The 16,826-nt window shown below is 40.0% G+C and overlaps 1 protein-coding gene across 1 annotated transcript in view; it reads left to right on the top strand.

The window, feature by feature from the left end:
- The window catches only part of LOC102807427 (ras guanyl-releasing protein 3-like), a 64,210-nt gene that overhangs the window by 27,042 nt on the left and 20,342 nt on the right, over window positions 1–16,826 (top strand). Inside the window, exons 6-9 of the mRNA XM_085492632.1 lie at window positions 3,905–4,036; window positions 5,279–5,429; window positions 5,918–6,091; window positions 12,796–12,912. Coding sequence (XP_085348758.1) covers window positions 3,905–4,036; window positions 5,279–5,429; window positions 5,918–6,091; window positions 12,796–12,912 — 574 coding nt within the window. The remainder of the gene's footprint in view (window positions 1–3,904; window positions 4,037–5,278; window positions 5,430–5,917; window positions 6,092–12,795; window positions 12,913–16,826) is intronic.

Below are 16,826 nucleotides of genomic sequence, written 5' to 3'. Positions count from 1 at the left end.
CATCTCCAATCTTGTTACAATCATGAATTTTACAAAGTCTTTCTTCTTTTGTACCTGTTCAAAGGGAGGGGGGTTTAGAACGTACTGGTTGTCCTCGTTCTTATGACAGCACTGTGAATATTTTCTCATATTTTCTCATATTTCTGTCACTGACATTTTTCACTGCGAACCAACGTGAAAGGGTTTGTCTCACTCCTGAACCCTTCCATCATGAACCAATGATAAAATCTACAGATAACTGAATTACAGCAACTTCTGAAGAACATATTCACGTATATTGGAAAGAATTTGCAATATTTTTTGCCATGCTGATTTCATAGCAGGCCTTACATTTGTACATTGAGAGCATTTGGGTTTTTGATACTACTATTTTTTGACATATTTGCACCAATCTGAAAATAAGTGATAATAAATTAGTAGTCAACAGAATGGAATAGTCAGAGCAGAATGGAATCTTTATGAATCCACATACATTGCAAATGGAAAGCCAAAATGAACGCAAGGATGCACTGAAAAAGCGTCAAAATTTGATTTCCCTTAATTTATGCAAATTCAGACCATCAAGTTTTTTGCATACAAGTAACAAAGCTTTATGAATGCTCCGAGAATGCAACTTTAATGTCACAAAACGTGTGGTCTTCGTTCATTCTCTGTGTAAATAATTGCCATAGATTTTGTGTGGGTAGTAGCATAGTTTTCAGAACTTGGCACCCGTCTCTTACAATGATTTTCATTAGTCTGTTTTGATTGCATAACATGCAAAATGATGTGTTTTTAGCGAGATGACAATCCAGGTTCTGAAAAAAACAAAATTTAGTGACATATAAATATATATCATGAACATAACCAGAGATACTGTTTACTTAGCAAACAAACATGCTATTTGAATTTGAGTTACTCTCCTAAGTTATTCTATACAAAAGTGGCGTGTTTCATTGCCATGACAAACAATGTGTTTTCAAAGATTGGATGCAGGCATTTCAGTACAGCAGCGACTCGCTGGGATGGTAATTTACATAGATTTTTGATTGAAAATGGTTTGTAACCAAATATTTTTATGTTAATTTTATAATTTTCTGTCACCACGTTTGAAAGCAAAAACTAAAATGTTGAAAATAATTAAATCTTTGCAGAACATAAAAACAGGAAATATGAATAAACTAAGGCTTTAATAAGATATCAATAAATTGGTATGCATTGTATAACTTCAGCTGATTTCCAGTACAATTTGTTCAATCTTGTTTATAAATATAAAACTGTTCAAATACAGACAGTGTAGAATCCTGTCAAGCATAATGTGTCAACAGACTAAGTGTGAATTGATTTGGTTAAAGGCCCAGGTAGATTAGGGTTATGCTTCTAAACAATTAGGATTATTTATTAAGTCTCACTGTAATAAACACCTCCAGCAAAGCTCCAAATTATGTTTTCTCCAACTTGTAGATCAATTGTGTAGTGTAGTGTAGTGTAGTGTAGTGTAGTGTAGTGTAGTGTAGTGTAGTGTAGTGTAGTGTAGTGTAGTGTAGTGTAGTGTAGTGTAAGTGTAGTGTAAGTGTAGTGTAGTGTAGTGTAGTGTAGTGTAGTGTAGTGTAGTGGAGTGGATGTATGTGACTATAGGTAGACCTCTCTCAGATTTGTTCATTTTGTGATGATATCTTTAATTCTCTAATTTTGATGAATATTTTTGTCATTTTTGGTCAAAAGTGATATTTTCAAATTCTTGTTGAAAACAGCAAGTCCGATTGCTTTAATACTATACATATTGTTCATTTTCTAATGATATCTTCAGTTCTTTAATTGAAACATGCATTGCAAACAGCGGAGCTATCTCAGCCGACAGGCTGCTTGTTTTTTCTTGCAATGCTACATCAACATAAAAAAATAATTGTTTTTCAAATCTTCACGTAATAAATACCAGCAATTAGATTTCAATATAACAATTATTATTATCATCATCATATGTGTATCGTTTTCCATGTTTGGGCCAAATAACAGGTCGAAGAATGAGGGCTGATTTCGGCACAAGCCGAGTGGGTACCGACTAACGTGAATGTAAGTGCTGTAATCCTTCTGCAAACACAAAAGATTAACGATTTCGGCACGTGCGGTGATCCCTTAATTTGAATGTAACAATTGATGCTTCTGGGGATTAATGTTATCAGTTTGTAAATAAATGAAAGGTTCGATAAACATACACTGTGCAAGTGTTTAGCAGCACTCATTAGCTACACCTCAAATAAACAATCCAACATGGTGACTAAATTAGGCCTTTAAACTTAATTAGTACATACATTGAACATCGTGACATTTAGGACCTTGATTTTGTTTTGGGATTGGGTTTTGTACCCTCTTTGTAATAGGAGTGTGCATGTGACAGTCATACTAAATAATTAAGACATGAATAATATATACAGCCAATATTTAAAAAAATAAATTGCACAACTGATTCCAGATTGTATGATGTCTGTCATATAAGTGTCAATCAGAGTAAATAATACAACAATATCAAGCCATTTTGTAACCATATTTCAAGTATTCATTGTGGATTTGGTTCAAATCTGTTGCAAAACTAAAAGATTTGCCTGAGCTGAAAAACTAATACATTTCGAAAGATTGCATATACATATCACAAGACATATTACATACACGTACACATGCACATGCACTTTTTTATTAAAAATGACAAGAACTGTGTCATTGTCACACAGTATTTTCTTGAGTGATTGGTTTTCCCATAAATATCCTCCCAATCAGCAGATATGCACAGTTTAATATTGAGAATTTGTCGAGTATTCAAATAATAGTAATTTGCGACATTTTTTTTTAATAATAAATGTCTGATTGCTTTGATATTTTGTATGACGGTACTGTACTTTAAAAGGATATTGAAGTATTTAAAGTGCTTCTGAAATAAAAAAACAACAACGAAAATGCAGGTTGATAGTTCCTTTGATGAATTGTTACATATGTGTATTTGAATTGCTAAATATTGCACCTTGGTTTTTCAAAACACACATTGGTGATACATGCACTCGCACAAACCTTTGGAATGCGAGTACATTGCAGTTCATACCAGCTTAGACTGGTTATCCTAGTATTTCAAAACACACATTGGTGATACATGTACTCGCACAAACCTTTGGAATGCAAGTACATAGCAGTTCATACCGGCTTAGACTGGTTATCCTAGTATTTCAAAACACACATTGGTGATACATGTACTCGCACAAACCTTTGGAATGCGAGTACATTGCAGTTCATACCGGCTTAGACTGGTTATCCTAGTATTTCAAAACACACATTGGTGATACATGCACTCGCACAAACCTTTGGAATGCAAGTACATTGCAGTTCATACCAGCTTAGACTGGTTATCCTAGTATTTCAAAACACACATTGGTGATACATGTACTCGCACAAACCTTTGGAATGCAAGTACATAGCAGTTCATACCAGCTTAGACTGGTTATCCTAGTATTTCAAAACACACATTGGTGATACATGTACTCGCACAAACCTTTGGAATGCAAGTACATTGCAGTTCATACCAGCTTAGACTGGTTATCCTAGTATTTCAAAACACACATTGGTGATACATGCACTCGCACAAACCTTTGGAATGCAAGTACATTGCAGTTCATACCAGCTTAGACTGGTTATCCTAGTTTTTCAAAACTTACATTGTAACATTAGTGATACATGTACTCACACACCCCTGTGGAATGCAAGTAAATTGCAGTTCATACCAGCTTAGACCAGTATAATCTCATTTTTGGTCCGGACTTTTAAGAGCATAACTTCCATTGCTATATGTGTGTACGGTATCTTTAATTTTAATGCATTTAATGACAAAATGTTGTTGCATTGTCACAGTGATAGTGTTAATTTTTATACTTCATTCCAGATATTGGATCAGCCATTTTCCAGTTCATTTTGACTTGGATAAAAACTTATCAAGTGTTGTGTGGACACTACAAAGACATATTCAAGAGGACGGGTGTACAAAGTTGAAAAATGTAGTTGATATATCAAGCATGTAAGTTATAGTTGTTCATTATTGAAACTATTGCATTACTATAAGTAATATCTACCTATAGATGGATTTTCATATTTTTGTATATACAGTAACTTACTAGTAGCGAGGGGTTTTTACGAGACTAATGAAAAGTACCGTAAAATACCTTATTTTCGCTTGGAATTAATTTTTGCCTAAGGAATAAATCATTGAAAATACAATCCAGTGAATATATTCTTTTTTGCTTATATTTTACATTTTAAAAATCAGTGAAAATAAATTCCATACAACCCACCCAAAAAGTCTTTCCAGCTAAAATAAAGTATTTTACAGTATGCACACTTGCATCACAGTTATCTTAATTGGTGTGTAGCAGACGTCAATTGTAATACTTTCGAGCGTGTTCATGTGTGTGTTCACGGACGGTTAAATTATGAGTTTTCGCTGCTAGATAATAGTGAGAGTTGATAGATATTAGTAAATACTATGTATATGTTGAAATCCCCTGATTGGAGGAGAGCCGATCATGTGGAATGGAATAAATCACAATATACCCCTCATATATAGTCTTCGGACATTCCTCTCTAATGACATTTGGCTGCTGAATTTGGATATCAAAATGCAAAACATTGAAAATCCGAGTAATTTTGGTTTGGCAAACTCTCAGGATGAGCACTGTATACAATGGAATTCTGGTGCCAATAAAGGTCAACCAAGGCCGCTAATAGTCCAAGCTAGTCATACTCACATACTTTATTAGTCTGTATTTAAGGACTGACCAGGTCAGATATAGCTTTGACTTGATGTTTCTTAGACAGTATTAAGCATTTGTTTTTGACCTCTTTGCTTGTGCTAAGGAACTGTGAGCGAATTATATATACATGTATATTAATTCAAGTCGATGTGCTCCGGTTACAATAAATTTAATCATAGATATTTAGTAGGCCAGGTTAGTCATAATATTAATAAATTGGTATGCATCTTATGACTTCAGTTGATTACCGGTACTAATTTCAGGCATTTTAGAAGTGTAGAATCCTGTCAACTCCATGATTACAATAAGATTGTGTGATTGGTTTTTCAGTAAATATTCACAGTTTAATATTGGGAATTCTTTTGAGTATTTAAATAATAGAATGTCTATTACAACTGCCAGGTATGATGAAAGCTTCTAAAGTTTTTTCCATGTTCAACTTTTTCTTTCTGACAAAAATAAAGGTTTTCAGAAGTACTACATTTTATAATAAATTTTTTTTTTGACAGACCATCATATGATTGGATGCGGCATATCTCAGTACGAAACAGCACAATACGACATAACCGAAAAGTATCTTTAGTTTTCAACCACTTGGAACCAAACGAGTTGGCTGATCACTTGACGTTTCTGGAGTACAAAATTTTCCGAAGATTAACTGTAGGTTGACCTTAATTTTTTATTTTTAATCTTGTATGACTGCAGGTGTCTGCTTCACTCTGTTTAAAGCTATTTTGTACATGGATAGGTACAGTTATTTGGTGATTAAATGACATCGTGACTACAGTGAAGCTGCTCGAAGAAATATTAAGGATTGAGCATTAGACACTCTTGACATATTTAAATTTGAAAACAATTTTACAGAAAAAAAAATGACAAAAAAAAATACAACAAAATAGTCTTGGAGGATAAAAAATCAAGAGTAAAGTAGAAAAAAAAAAATTACACAGTACAGTTTCAAACAAATGTTATTTTCTCCTGAAATTGCCTGCAAAGTAATTTTCAACAATGTTACTGTTGAAATTTGTGAATAAATAAATTAAATTTCAATAAAATTATATAAAAATCATAAATATATACATTAATATTCATACATGTAAAATACAGTCAGCACATTGATGGTAATTGACTGTTGGTTTAATTTGCAGTTCTCTGATTTTAAAAGCTATGCATCCCACAAGCAACTTAAAGATAACCCCAAACTGGAACGTTCCATAGCTCTTTTTAATGGTTTGTCACAGTGGATACAATGTATGGTGCTAAGTAGGACAACCCCAAAGCAGCGTGCGGAAGTTGTCACTAAGTTTGTTGATGTTGCAAAGGTAAGTTTTGGATTTTCTAATATAGCTAAAAATTCTTACTTAACCTTTCTAATGCTGAAGTCAACTGGTGTTTCCTTTCACAAAATAAGTTTTTATTTATTTATTTGTTGATGATGTATGTAAAGAATGGAAAATTAGATACATTTATTCATGTTCGATTATTAACAAAGATTAAAAAGTATACAAAAATGTGTAAAACATTATGGCAAGAAACATGGTCAATGTTTACCTACAATGTTTTCTTACATCTCTGCAACTGTTCTATAGAAGCTCCTGACAAAGCGATGGCCTGGCCACCCAATCCCACTGATACATCTGCATTTAACCTTCCCATAGAACCTCCTGACCAAGCTAAGCCTGGCCACCAAATTTTACTGATACCTCTGCAGCCTTTCTATAGAACCTCTTGACCAAGCTAGGCCTGGCCACCCAATCCCACTGATACATCTGCAGCCTTTCTATAGAACCTCTTGACCAAGCTAAGCCTGGCCACCCAATCCCACTGATACATCTCCAAGCTCACTATAGATTAAGCCCTTGAATAAACTGAGCATGACTATATCCAATCCCAACAATACCTCCTCAATCATTCTATAGAACCCCCCAATCAATTGAAGTGAGCATGGCTATTCAATTCCACTGATACCTGTGCAACCTTTCTATAGAAGCTTCAGCCCCTAACCAATCTGAGTCTGGCCATCCAATCCCACTGATATAACTCTGCAACCTTTCTATAGACCAAGCTGAGCATGGCCACCCAATCCCACTGATACCTCTGCAACCTTTCTATAGACCAAGCTGAGCGTGGCCACCCAATCCCACTGATACCTCTGCAACCTTTCTATAGACCAAGCTGAGCCTGGCCACCCAATCCCACTGATACCTCTGCAACCTTTCTGTAGACCAAGCTGAGCCTGGCCACCCAATCCCACTGATATCTCTGCAACCTTTTTGTAGACCAAGCTGAGCCTGGCCACCCAATCTCACTGATATCTCTGCAACCTTTCTATAGACCAAGCTGAGTGTGGCCACCCAATCCCACTGATACCTCTGCAACTTTTCTATAGACCAAGCTGAGCCTGGCCACCCAATCCCACTGATATCTATGCAACCTTTCTATAGACCAAGCTGAGCCTGGCCACCCAATCCCACTGATACCTCTGCAACCTTTCTGTAGACCAAGCTGAGCCTGGCCACCCAATCCCACTGATATCTCTGCAACCTTTCTATAGACCAAGCTGAGCGTGGCCACCCAATCCCACTGATACCTTTGCAACCTTTCTATAGACCAAGCTGAGCCTGGCCACCCAATCCCACTGATACCTCTGCAACCTTTCTGTAGACCAAGCTGAGCCTGACCACCCAATTCCACTGATATCGCTGCAACCTTTCTATAGACCAAGCTGAGTGTGGCCACCCAATCCCACTGATACCTCTGCAACTTTTCTATAGACCAAGCTGAGCCTGGCCACCCAATCCCACTGATATCTATGCAACCTTTCTATAGACCAAGCTGAGCTTGGCCACCCAATCCCACTGATATCTCTGCAACCTTTCTATAGACCAAGCTGAGCGTGGCTACCCAATCCCACTGATACCTTTGCAACCTTTCTATAGACCAAGCTGAGCCTGGCCACCCAATCCCACTGATACCTCTGCAACCTTTCTGTAGACCAAGCTGAGCCTGGCCACCCAATCCCACTGATATCGCTGCAACCTTTCTATAGACCAAGCTGAGTGTGGCCACCCAATCCCACTGATACCTCTGCAACCTTTCTATAGACCAAGCTGAGTGTGGCCACCCAATCCCACTGATACCTCTGCAACCTTTCTATAGACCAAGCTGAGCCTGGCCACCCAATCCCACTGATACCTCTGCAACCTTTCTGTAGACCAAGCTGAGTGTGGCCACCCAATCCCACTGATATCTATGCAACCTTTCTATAGACCAAGCTGAGCCTGGCCACCCAATTCCACTGATATCTATGCAACCTTTCTATAGACCAAGCTGAGCGTGGCCACCCAATCCCACTGATACCTCTGCAACCTTTATGTAGACCAAGCTGAGAGTGGCCACCCAATCCCACTGATACCACTGCAACCTTTCTATAGACCAAGCTGAGCCTGGCCACCCAATCCCACTGATATAACTCTGCAACCTTTCTATAGACCAAGCTGAGTGTGGCCACCCAATCCCACTGATACCTCTGCAACCTTTCTATAGACCAAGCTGAGCCTGGCCACCCAATCCCACTGATATAACTCTGCAACCTTTCTATAGACCAAGCTGAGCCTGGCCACCCAATCCCACTGATATCTTTGCAACCTTTCTATAGACCAAGATGAGCCTGGCCACCCAATCCCACTGATACCTCTGCAACCTTTCTATAGACCAAGCTGAGCCTGGCCACCCAATCCCACTGATATAACTCTGCAACCTTTCTATAGACCAAGCTGAGCCTGGCCACCTAATCCCACTGATATCTTTGCAACCTTTCTATAGACCAAGATGAGCCTGGCCACCCAATCCCACTGATATCTCTACAACCTTTCTATAGACCAAGCTGAGCCTGGCCACTCAATCCCACTGATACTATGCAACCTTTTTATAGACCAAGCTGAGCGTGGCCACCCAATCCCACTGATACCTTTGCAACCTTTCTATAGACCAAGCTGAGCGTGGCCACTCAATTCCACTGATATACTAGTGCAACCTTTCTAGAGACCAAGCTAAGCCTGGCCACCCAATCCCACTGATACCTCTGCAACCTTTCTATAGACCAAGCTGAGCCTGGCCACCCAATCTCACTGATATCTCTGCAACCTTTCTATAGACCAAGCTGAGCCTGGCCACCCAATCTCACTGATATCTCTGCAACCTTTCTATAGACCAAGCTGAGTGTGGCCACCCAATCCCACTGATACCTCTGCAACTTTTCTATAGACCAAGCTGAGCCTGGCCACCCAATCCCACTGATATCTATGCAACCTTTCTATAGACCAAGCTGAGCCTGGCCACCCAATCCCACTGATACCTCTGCAACCTTTCTGTAGACCAAGCTGAGCCTGGCCACCCAATCCCACTGATATCTCTGCAACCTTTCTATAGACCAAGCTGAGCGTGGCCACCCAATCCCACTGATACCTTTGCAACCTTTCTATAGACCAAGCTGAGTGTGGCCACCCAATCCCATTGATACCTCTGCAACTTTTCTATAGACCAAGCTGAGCCTGGCCACCCAATCCCACTGATATCTATGCAACCTTTCTATAGACCAAGCTGAGCCTGGCCACCCAATCCCACTGATACCTCTGCAACCTTTCTGTAGACCAAGCTGAGCCTGGCCACCCAATCCCACTGATATCTCTGCAACCTTTCTATAGACCAAGCTGAGCGTGGCTACCCAATCCCACTGATACCTTTGCAACCTTTCTATAGACCAAGCTGAGTGTGGCCACCCAATCCCACTGATACCTCTGCAACCTTTCTGTAGACCAAGCTGAGTGTGGCCACCCAATCCCACTGATATCTATGCAACCTTTCTATAGACCAAGCTGAGCCTGGCCACCCAATTCCACTGATATCTATGCAACCTTTCTATAGACCAAGCTGAGCGTGGCCACCCAATCCCACTGATACCTCTGCAACCTTTATGTAGACCAAGCTGAGAGTGGCCACCCAATCCCACTGATACCGCTGCAACCTTTCTATAGACCAAGCTGAGCCTGGCCACCCAATCCCACTGATATAACTCTGCAACCTTTCTATAGACCAAGCTGAGTGTGGCCACCCAATCCCACTGATACCTCTGCAACCTTTCTATAGACCAAGCTGAGCCTGGCCACCCAATCCCACTGATATAACTCTGCAACCTTTCTATAGACCAAGCTGAGCCTGGCCACCCAATCCCACTGATATCTTTGCAACCTTTCTATAGACCAAGATGAGCCTGGCCACCCAATCCCACTGATACCTCTGCAACCTTTCTATAGACCAAGCTGAGCCTGGCCACCCAATCCCACTGATATAACTCTGCAACCTTTCTATAGACCAAGCTGAGCCTGGCCACCCAATCCCACTGATATCTTTGCAACCTTTCTATAGACCAAGATGAGCCTGGTCACCCAATCCCACTGATATCTCTACAACCTTTCTATAGACCAAGCTGAGCCTGGCCACTCAATCCCACTGATACTATGCAACCTTTTTATAGACCAAGCTGAGCGTGGCCACCCAATCCCACTGATACCTTTGCAACCTTTCTATAGACCAAGCTGAGCGTGGCCACTCAATTCCACTGATATACTAGTGCAACCTTTCTAGAGACCAAGCTAAGCCTGGCCACCCAATCCCACTGATACCTCTGCAACCTTTCTGTAGACCAAGCTGAGCGTGGCCACCCAATCCCACTGATACCTTTGCAACCTTTCTATAGACCAAGCTGAGTGTGGCCACCCAATCCCATTGATACCTCTGCAACTTTTCTATAGACCAAGCTGAGCCTGGCCACCCAATCCCACTGATATCTATGCAACCTTTCTATAGACCAAGCTGAGCCTGGCCACCCAATCCCACTGATACCTCTGCAACCTTTCTGTAGACCAAGCTGAGCCTGGCCACCCAATCCCACTGATATCTCTGCAACCTTTCTATAGACCAAGCTGAGCGTGGCTACCCAATCCCACTGATAACTTTGCAACCTTTCTATAGACCAAGCTGAGTGTGGCCACCCAATCCCACTGATACCTCTGCAACCTTTCTATAGACCAAGCTGAGTGTGGCCACCCAATCCCACTGATACCTCTGCAACCTTTCTATAGACCAAGCTGAGCCTGGCCACCCAATCCCACTGATACCTCTGCAACCTTTCTGTAGACCAAGCTGAGTGTGGCCACCCAATCCCACTGATATCTATGCAACCTTTCTATAGACCAAGCTGAGCCTGGCCACCCAATCCCACTGATATCTATGCAACCTTTCTATAGACCAAGCTGAGCGTGGCCACCCAATCCCACTGATACCTCTGCAACCTTTATGTAGACCAAGCTGAGAGTGGCCACCCAATCCCACTGATACCGCTGCAACCTTTCTATAGACCAAGCTGAGCCTGGCCACCCAATCCCACTGATATAACTCTGCAACCTTTCTATAGACCAAGCTGAGTGTGGCCACCCAATCCCACTGATACCTCTGCAACCTTTCTATAGACCAAGCTGAGCCTGGCCACCCAATCCCACTGATATAACTCTGCAACCTTTCTATAGACCAAGCTGAGCCTGGCCACCCAATCCCACTGATATCTTTGCAACCTTTCTATAGACCAAGATGAGCCTGGCCACCCAATCCCACTGATACCTCTGCAACCTTTCTATAGACCAAGCTGAGCCTGGCCACCCAATCCCACTGATATAACTCTGCAACCTTTCTATAGACCAAGCTGAGCCTGGCCACCCAATCCCACTGATATCTTTGCAACCTTTCTATAGACCAAGATGAGCCTGGCCACCCAATCCCACTGATATCTCTACAACCTTTCTATAGACCAAGCTGAGCCTGGCCACTCAATCCCACTGATACTATGCAACCTTTTTATAGACCAAGCTGAGCGTGGCCACCCAATCCCACTGATACCTTTGCAACCTTTCTATAGACCAAGCTGAGCGTGGCCACTCAATTCCACTGATATACTAGTGCAACCTTTCTAGAGACCAAGCTAAGCCTGGCCACCCAATCCCACTGATACCTCTGCAACCTTTCTGTAGACCAAGCTGAGAGTGGCCACCCAATCCCACTGATATAACTCTGCAACCTTTCTATAGACCAAGCTGAGTGTGGCCACCCAATCCCACTGATACCTCTGCAACCTTTCTATAGACCAAGCTGAGCCTGGCCACCCAATCCCACTGATATCTCTGCAACCTTTCTATAGACCAAGCTGAGCCTGGCCACCCAATCCCACTGATAACTCTACAACCTTTCTATAGACCAAGATGAGCCTGGCCACCCAATCCCACTGATATCTCTACAACCTTTCTATAGACCAAGCTGAGCCTGGCCACTCAATCCCACTGATACTATGCAACCTTTTTATAGACCAAGCTGAGCGTTGCCACCCAATCCCACTGATACCTTTGCAACCTTTCTATAGACCAAGCTGAGCGTGGCCACTCAATTCCACTGATATACTAGTGCAACCTTTCTATAGACCAAGCTAAGCCTGGCCACCCAATCCCACTGATACCTCTGCAACCTTTCTGTAGACCAAGCTGAGAGTGGCCACCCAATCCCACTGATATAACTCTGCAACCTTTCTATAGACCAAGCTGAGTGTGGCCACCCAATCCCACTGATACCTCTGCAACCTTTCTATAGACCAAGCTGAGCCTGGCCACCCAATCCCACTGATATCTCTGCAACCTTTCTATAGACCAAGCTGAGCCTGGCCACCCAATCCCACTGATATCTCTACAACCTTTCTATAGACCAAGCTGAGCCTGGCCACTCAATCCCACTGATACCTATGCAACCTTTTTATAGAAGCTTAATTTAAGCAGCTGACCCTGGCAACCTAATCATTCTGATCTCCAAATATGAAGTTAATATGATATATATTGTGGCTGATATTTGTGATGACTATTAGGCCATGAATGTTTTCATTTTTTCAAGTTAATTATACCTTGCCTTGTTATTTACTACTCCACAGAAATTGAGACTGCTGCAGAATTACAATACATTGATGGCAGTGGTGGGAGGACTAACTCACAGTGCACTTGCTAGACTTGGCAAAACTAATGCTCACTTATCCTCTGAGACCCTCAAGGTAAGATACATCAGATGCATCAATCCTAGCTCTATTCACTTACCATCTGATGCCCTCAAGGTAAGATACATCAGATGCTCAATCCTAGCTCTATTCACTTATTATCTGAGGTCCTCAAGGTAAGTACATCAGATGTGGAAATCCTAGCTCTATTCACTTATCCTCTGTGACCCTCAAGGTAAGATACATCATATGTGTCAATCCTAGCTCTATTCACTTATCATCTGAGACCCTCAATGTAAGTACATCAGATGTGTCAATCCTAGCTCTATTCACTTATCATCTGAGACCCTAAAGGTAAGTACATCAGATGCGCCAATCCTAGCTCTATTCACTTATCCTCTGAGACCCTCAAGGTAAGTACATCAGATGTGTCAATCCTAGCTCTATTCACTTACCATCTGAGACCCTCAAGGTAAGTACATCAGATGCATCAATCCTAGCTCTATTCACTTACCATCTGAGACCCTCAAAGTAAGTACATCAGATGTGTCAATCCTAGCTCTTATTCACTTACCATCTGAGACCCTCAAGGTAAGTACATCAGATGCATCAATCCTAGCTCTATTCACTTACCATCTGAGACCCTCAAAGTAAGTACATCAGATGTATCAATCCTAGCTCTATTCACTTATCATCTGCGACCCTCAAGGTAAGTACATCAGATGTGTCAATTCTAGCTCTATTCACTTATCACCTGAGACCCTCAAGGTAAGTACATCAGATGTGTCAATCCTAGCTCTATTCACTTATCATCTGAGATCCTCAAGGTAAGTACATCAGATGTGTCAATCCTAGCTCTATTGAATTATCATCTGAGACCCTCAAGGTAAGTACATCAGATGTGTCAATCCTAGTTCTATTCACTTATCATCTGAGACCCTAAAGGTAAGTACATCAGATGCGCCAATCCTAGCTCTATTCACTTATCATCTGAGACCCTCAAGGTAAGTACATCAGATGTGTCAATCCTACCTCTATTCACTTATCATCTGAGACCCTCAAGGTAAGTACATCAGATGTGTCAATCCTAGCTCTATTGAATTATCATCTGAGACCCTCAAGGTAAGTACATCAGATGTGTCAATCCTAGTTCTATTCACTTATCATCTGAGACCCTAAAGGTAAGTACATCAGATGCGCCAATCCTAGCTCTATTCACTTATCATCTGAGACCCTCAAGGTAAGTACATCAGATGTGTCAATCCTACCTCTATTCACTTATCATCTGAGACCCTCAAGGTAAGTACATCAGATGTGTCAATCCTAGTTCTATTCACTTATCATCTGAGACCCTAAAGGTAAGTACATCAGATGCGCCAATCCTAGCTCTATTCACTTATCATCTGAGACCCTCAAGGTAAGTACATCAGATGTCAATCCTACCTCTATTCAATTATCATCTGAGACCCTCAAGGTAAGATACATCAGATGCGTCAATCCTAGCTCTATTCAATTACATGTATATGGTCAAATTATTTCATATTTCAATGATGTAGTATCTAAACAATACAACTGTTGGTTTACATTTGCTTCTATCTTTCTGATGGAGCTATGTCCAAAAATGTTCTACATTGCTAAGACGTGCACCACTCTACCATGTATTTCTATGGGCTCTGTGCAAGCTGCTGTGGAACACCAGTCGAAGAGCCGGTGAAAGCAGCTACAGTCAAGGAAACGACACAAACTCAACTCTGAAGTAATCCTGAGCAACCAAGCACATGTAGGGGTAATCTTGTTACACTGCTCAGGAGAGTCTCAACAACCATCCCAAAGTACAGTTTTTCAGAGTTATCGGCCTTTGTTTTCACCATATTGGTTGCTAGGCAGTGAAAATACCCAGACGTTCGCCCTGAGATTTGGAAATATGCTTCAAATGGAGCAAATACAGCACATGTATTTATGAGCTTCAAATATGCTCCAAATGGAGCAAATACAGTACATGTATTTATGAGCTTCAAATATGCTTCAAATGGAGCAAATACAGTACATGTATTTATGAGCTTCAAATATGCTTCAAATGGAGCAAATACAGTACATGTATTTATGAGCTTCAAATGGAGCAAATACAGTACATGTATTTATGAGTTTCAAATATGCTTCAAATGGAGCAAATACAGTACATGTATTTATGAGCTTCAAATATGCTTCAAATGGAGCAAATACAGTACATGTATTTATGAGCTTCAAATGGAGCAAATACAGTACATGTATTTATGAGCTTCAAATATGCTTCAAATGGAGCAAATACAGTACATGTATTTATGAGCTTCAAATATGCTTCAAATGGAGCAAATACAGTACATGTATTTATGAGCTTCAAATATGCTTCAAATGGAGCAAATACAGTACATGTATTTATGAGCTTCAAATATGCTTCAAATGGAGCAAATACAGTACATGTATTTATGAGCTTCAAATATGCTTCAAATGGAGCAAATACAGTACATGTATTTATGAGCTTCAAATGGAGCAAATACAGTACATGTATTTATGAGTTTCAAATATGCTTCAAATGGAGCAAATACAGTACATGTATTTATGAGCTTCAAATATGCTTCAAATGGAGCAAATACAGTACATGTATTTATGAGCTTCAAATGGAGCAAATACAGTACATGTATTTATGAGCTTCAAATATGCTTCAAATGGAGCAAATACAGTACATGTATTTATGAGCTTCAAATATGCTTCAAATGGAGCAAATACAGTACATGTATTTATGAGCTTCAAATATGCTTCAAATGGAGCAAATACAGTACATGTATTTATGAGCTTCAAATGGAGCAAATACAGTACATGTATTTATGAGTTTCAAATATGCTTCAAATGGAGCAAATACAGTACATGTATTTATGAGCTTCAAATATGCTTCAAATGGAGCAAATACAGTACATATATTTATGAGCTTCAAATGGAGCAAATACAGTACATGTATTTATGAGCTTCAAATATGCTTCAAATGGAGCAAATACAGTACATGTATTTATGAGCTTCAAATGGAGCAAATACAGTACATGTATTTATGAGCTTCAAATGGAGCAATTACAGTACATGTATTTATGAGCTTCAAATGGAGCAAATACAGTACATGTATTTATGAGCTTCAAATATGCTTCAAATGGAGCAAATACAGTACATGTATTTATGAGCTTCAAATATGCTTCAAATGGAACAAAGACAGTACATGTATTTATGAGCTTCAAATATGCTTCAAATGGAGCAAATACAGTACATGTATTTATGAGCTTCAAATATGCTTCAAATGGAGCAAATACAGTACATGTATTTATGAGCTTCAAATGGAGCAAATACAGTACATGTATTTATGAGCTTCAAATATGCTTCAAATGGAGCAAATACAATACATGTATTTATGAGCTTCAAATAGAGCAAATACAGTGCATGTATTTATGAGCTTCAAATGGAGCAAATACAGTACATGTATTTATGAGCTTCAAATGGAGCAAATACAGTACATGTATTTATGAGTTTCAAATATGCTTCAAATGGAGCAAATACAGTACATGTATTTATGAGCTTCAAATATGCTTCAAATGGAGCAAATACAGTACATGTATTTATGAGCTTCAAATGGAGCAAATACAGTACATGTATTTATGAGCTTCAAATATGCTTCAAATGGAGCAAATACAGTACATGTATTTATGAGCTTCAAATGGAGCAAATACAGTACATGTATTTATGAGCTTCAAATGGAGCAAATACAGTACATGTATTTATGAGCTTCAAATATGCTTCAAATGGAGCAAATACAGTACATGTATTTATGAGCTTCAAATATGCTTCAAATGGAACAAAGACAGTACATGTATTTATGAGCTTCAAATATGCTTCAAATGGAGCAAATACAGTACATGTATTTATGAGCTTCAAATATGCTTCAAATGGAG

The sequence above is a fragment of the Saccoglossus kowalevskii genome, chromosome 2, assembly GCF_978046115.1.
Source record: "Saccoglossus kowalevskii chromosome 2, keSacKowa6.1, whole genome shotgun sequence".
NCBI classification, from domain to species: domain Eukaryota; kingdom Metazoa; phylum Hemichordata; class Enteropneusta; family Harrimaniidae; genus Saccoglossus; species Saccoglossus kowalevskii.
This window is presented reverse-complemented; position numbering and strand designations above follow the sequence as displayed.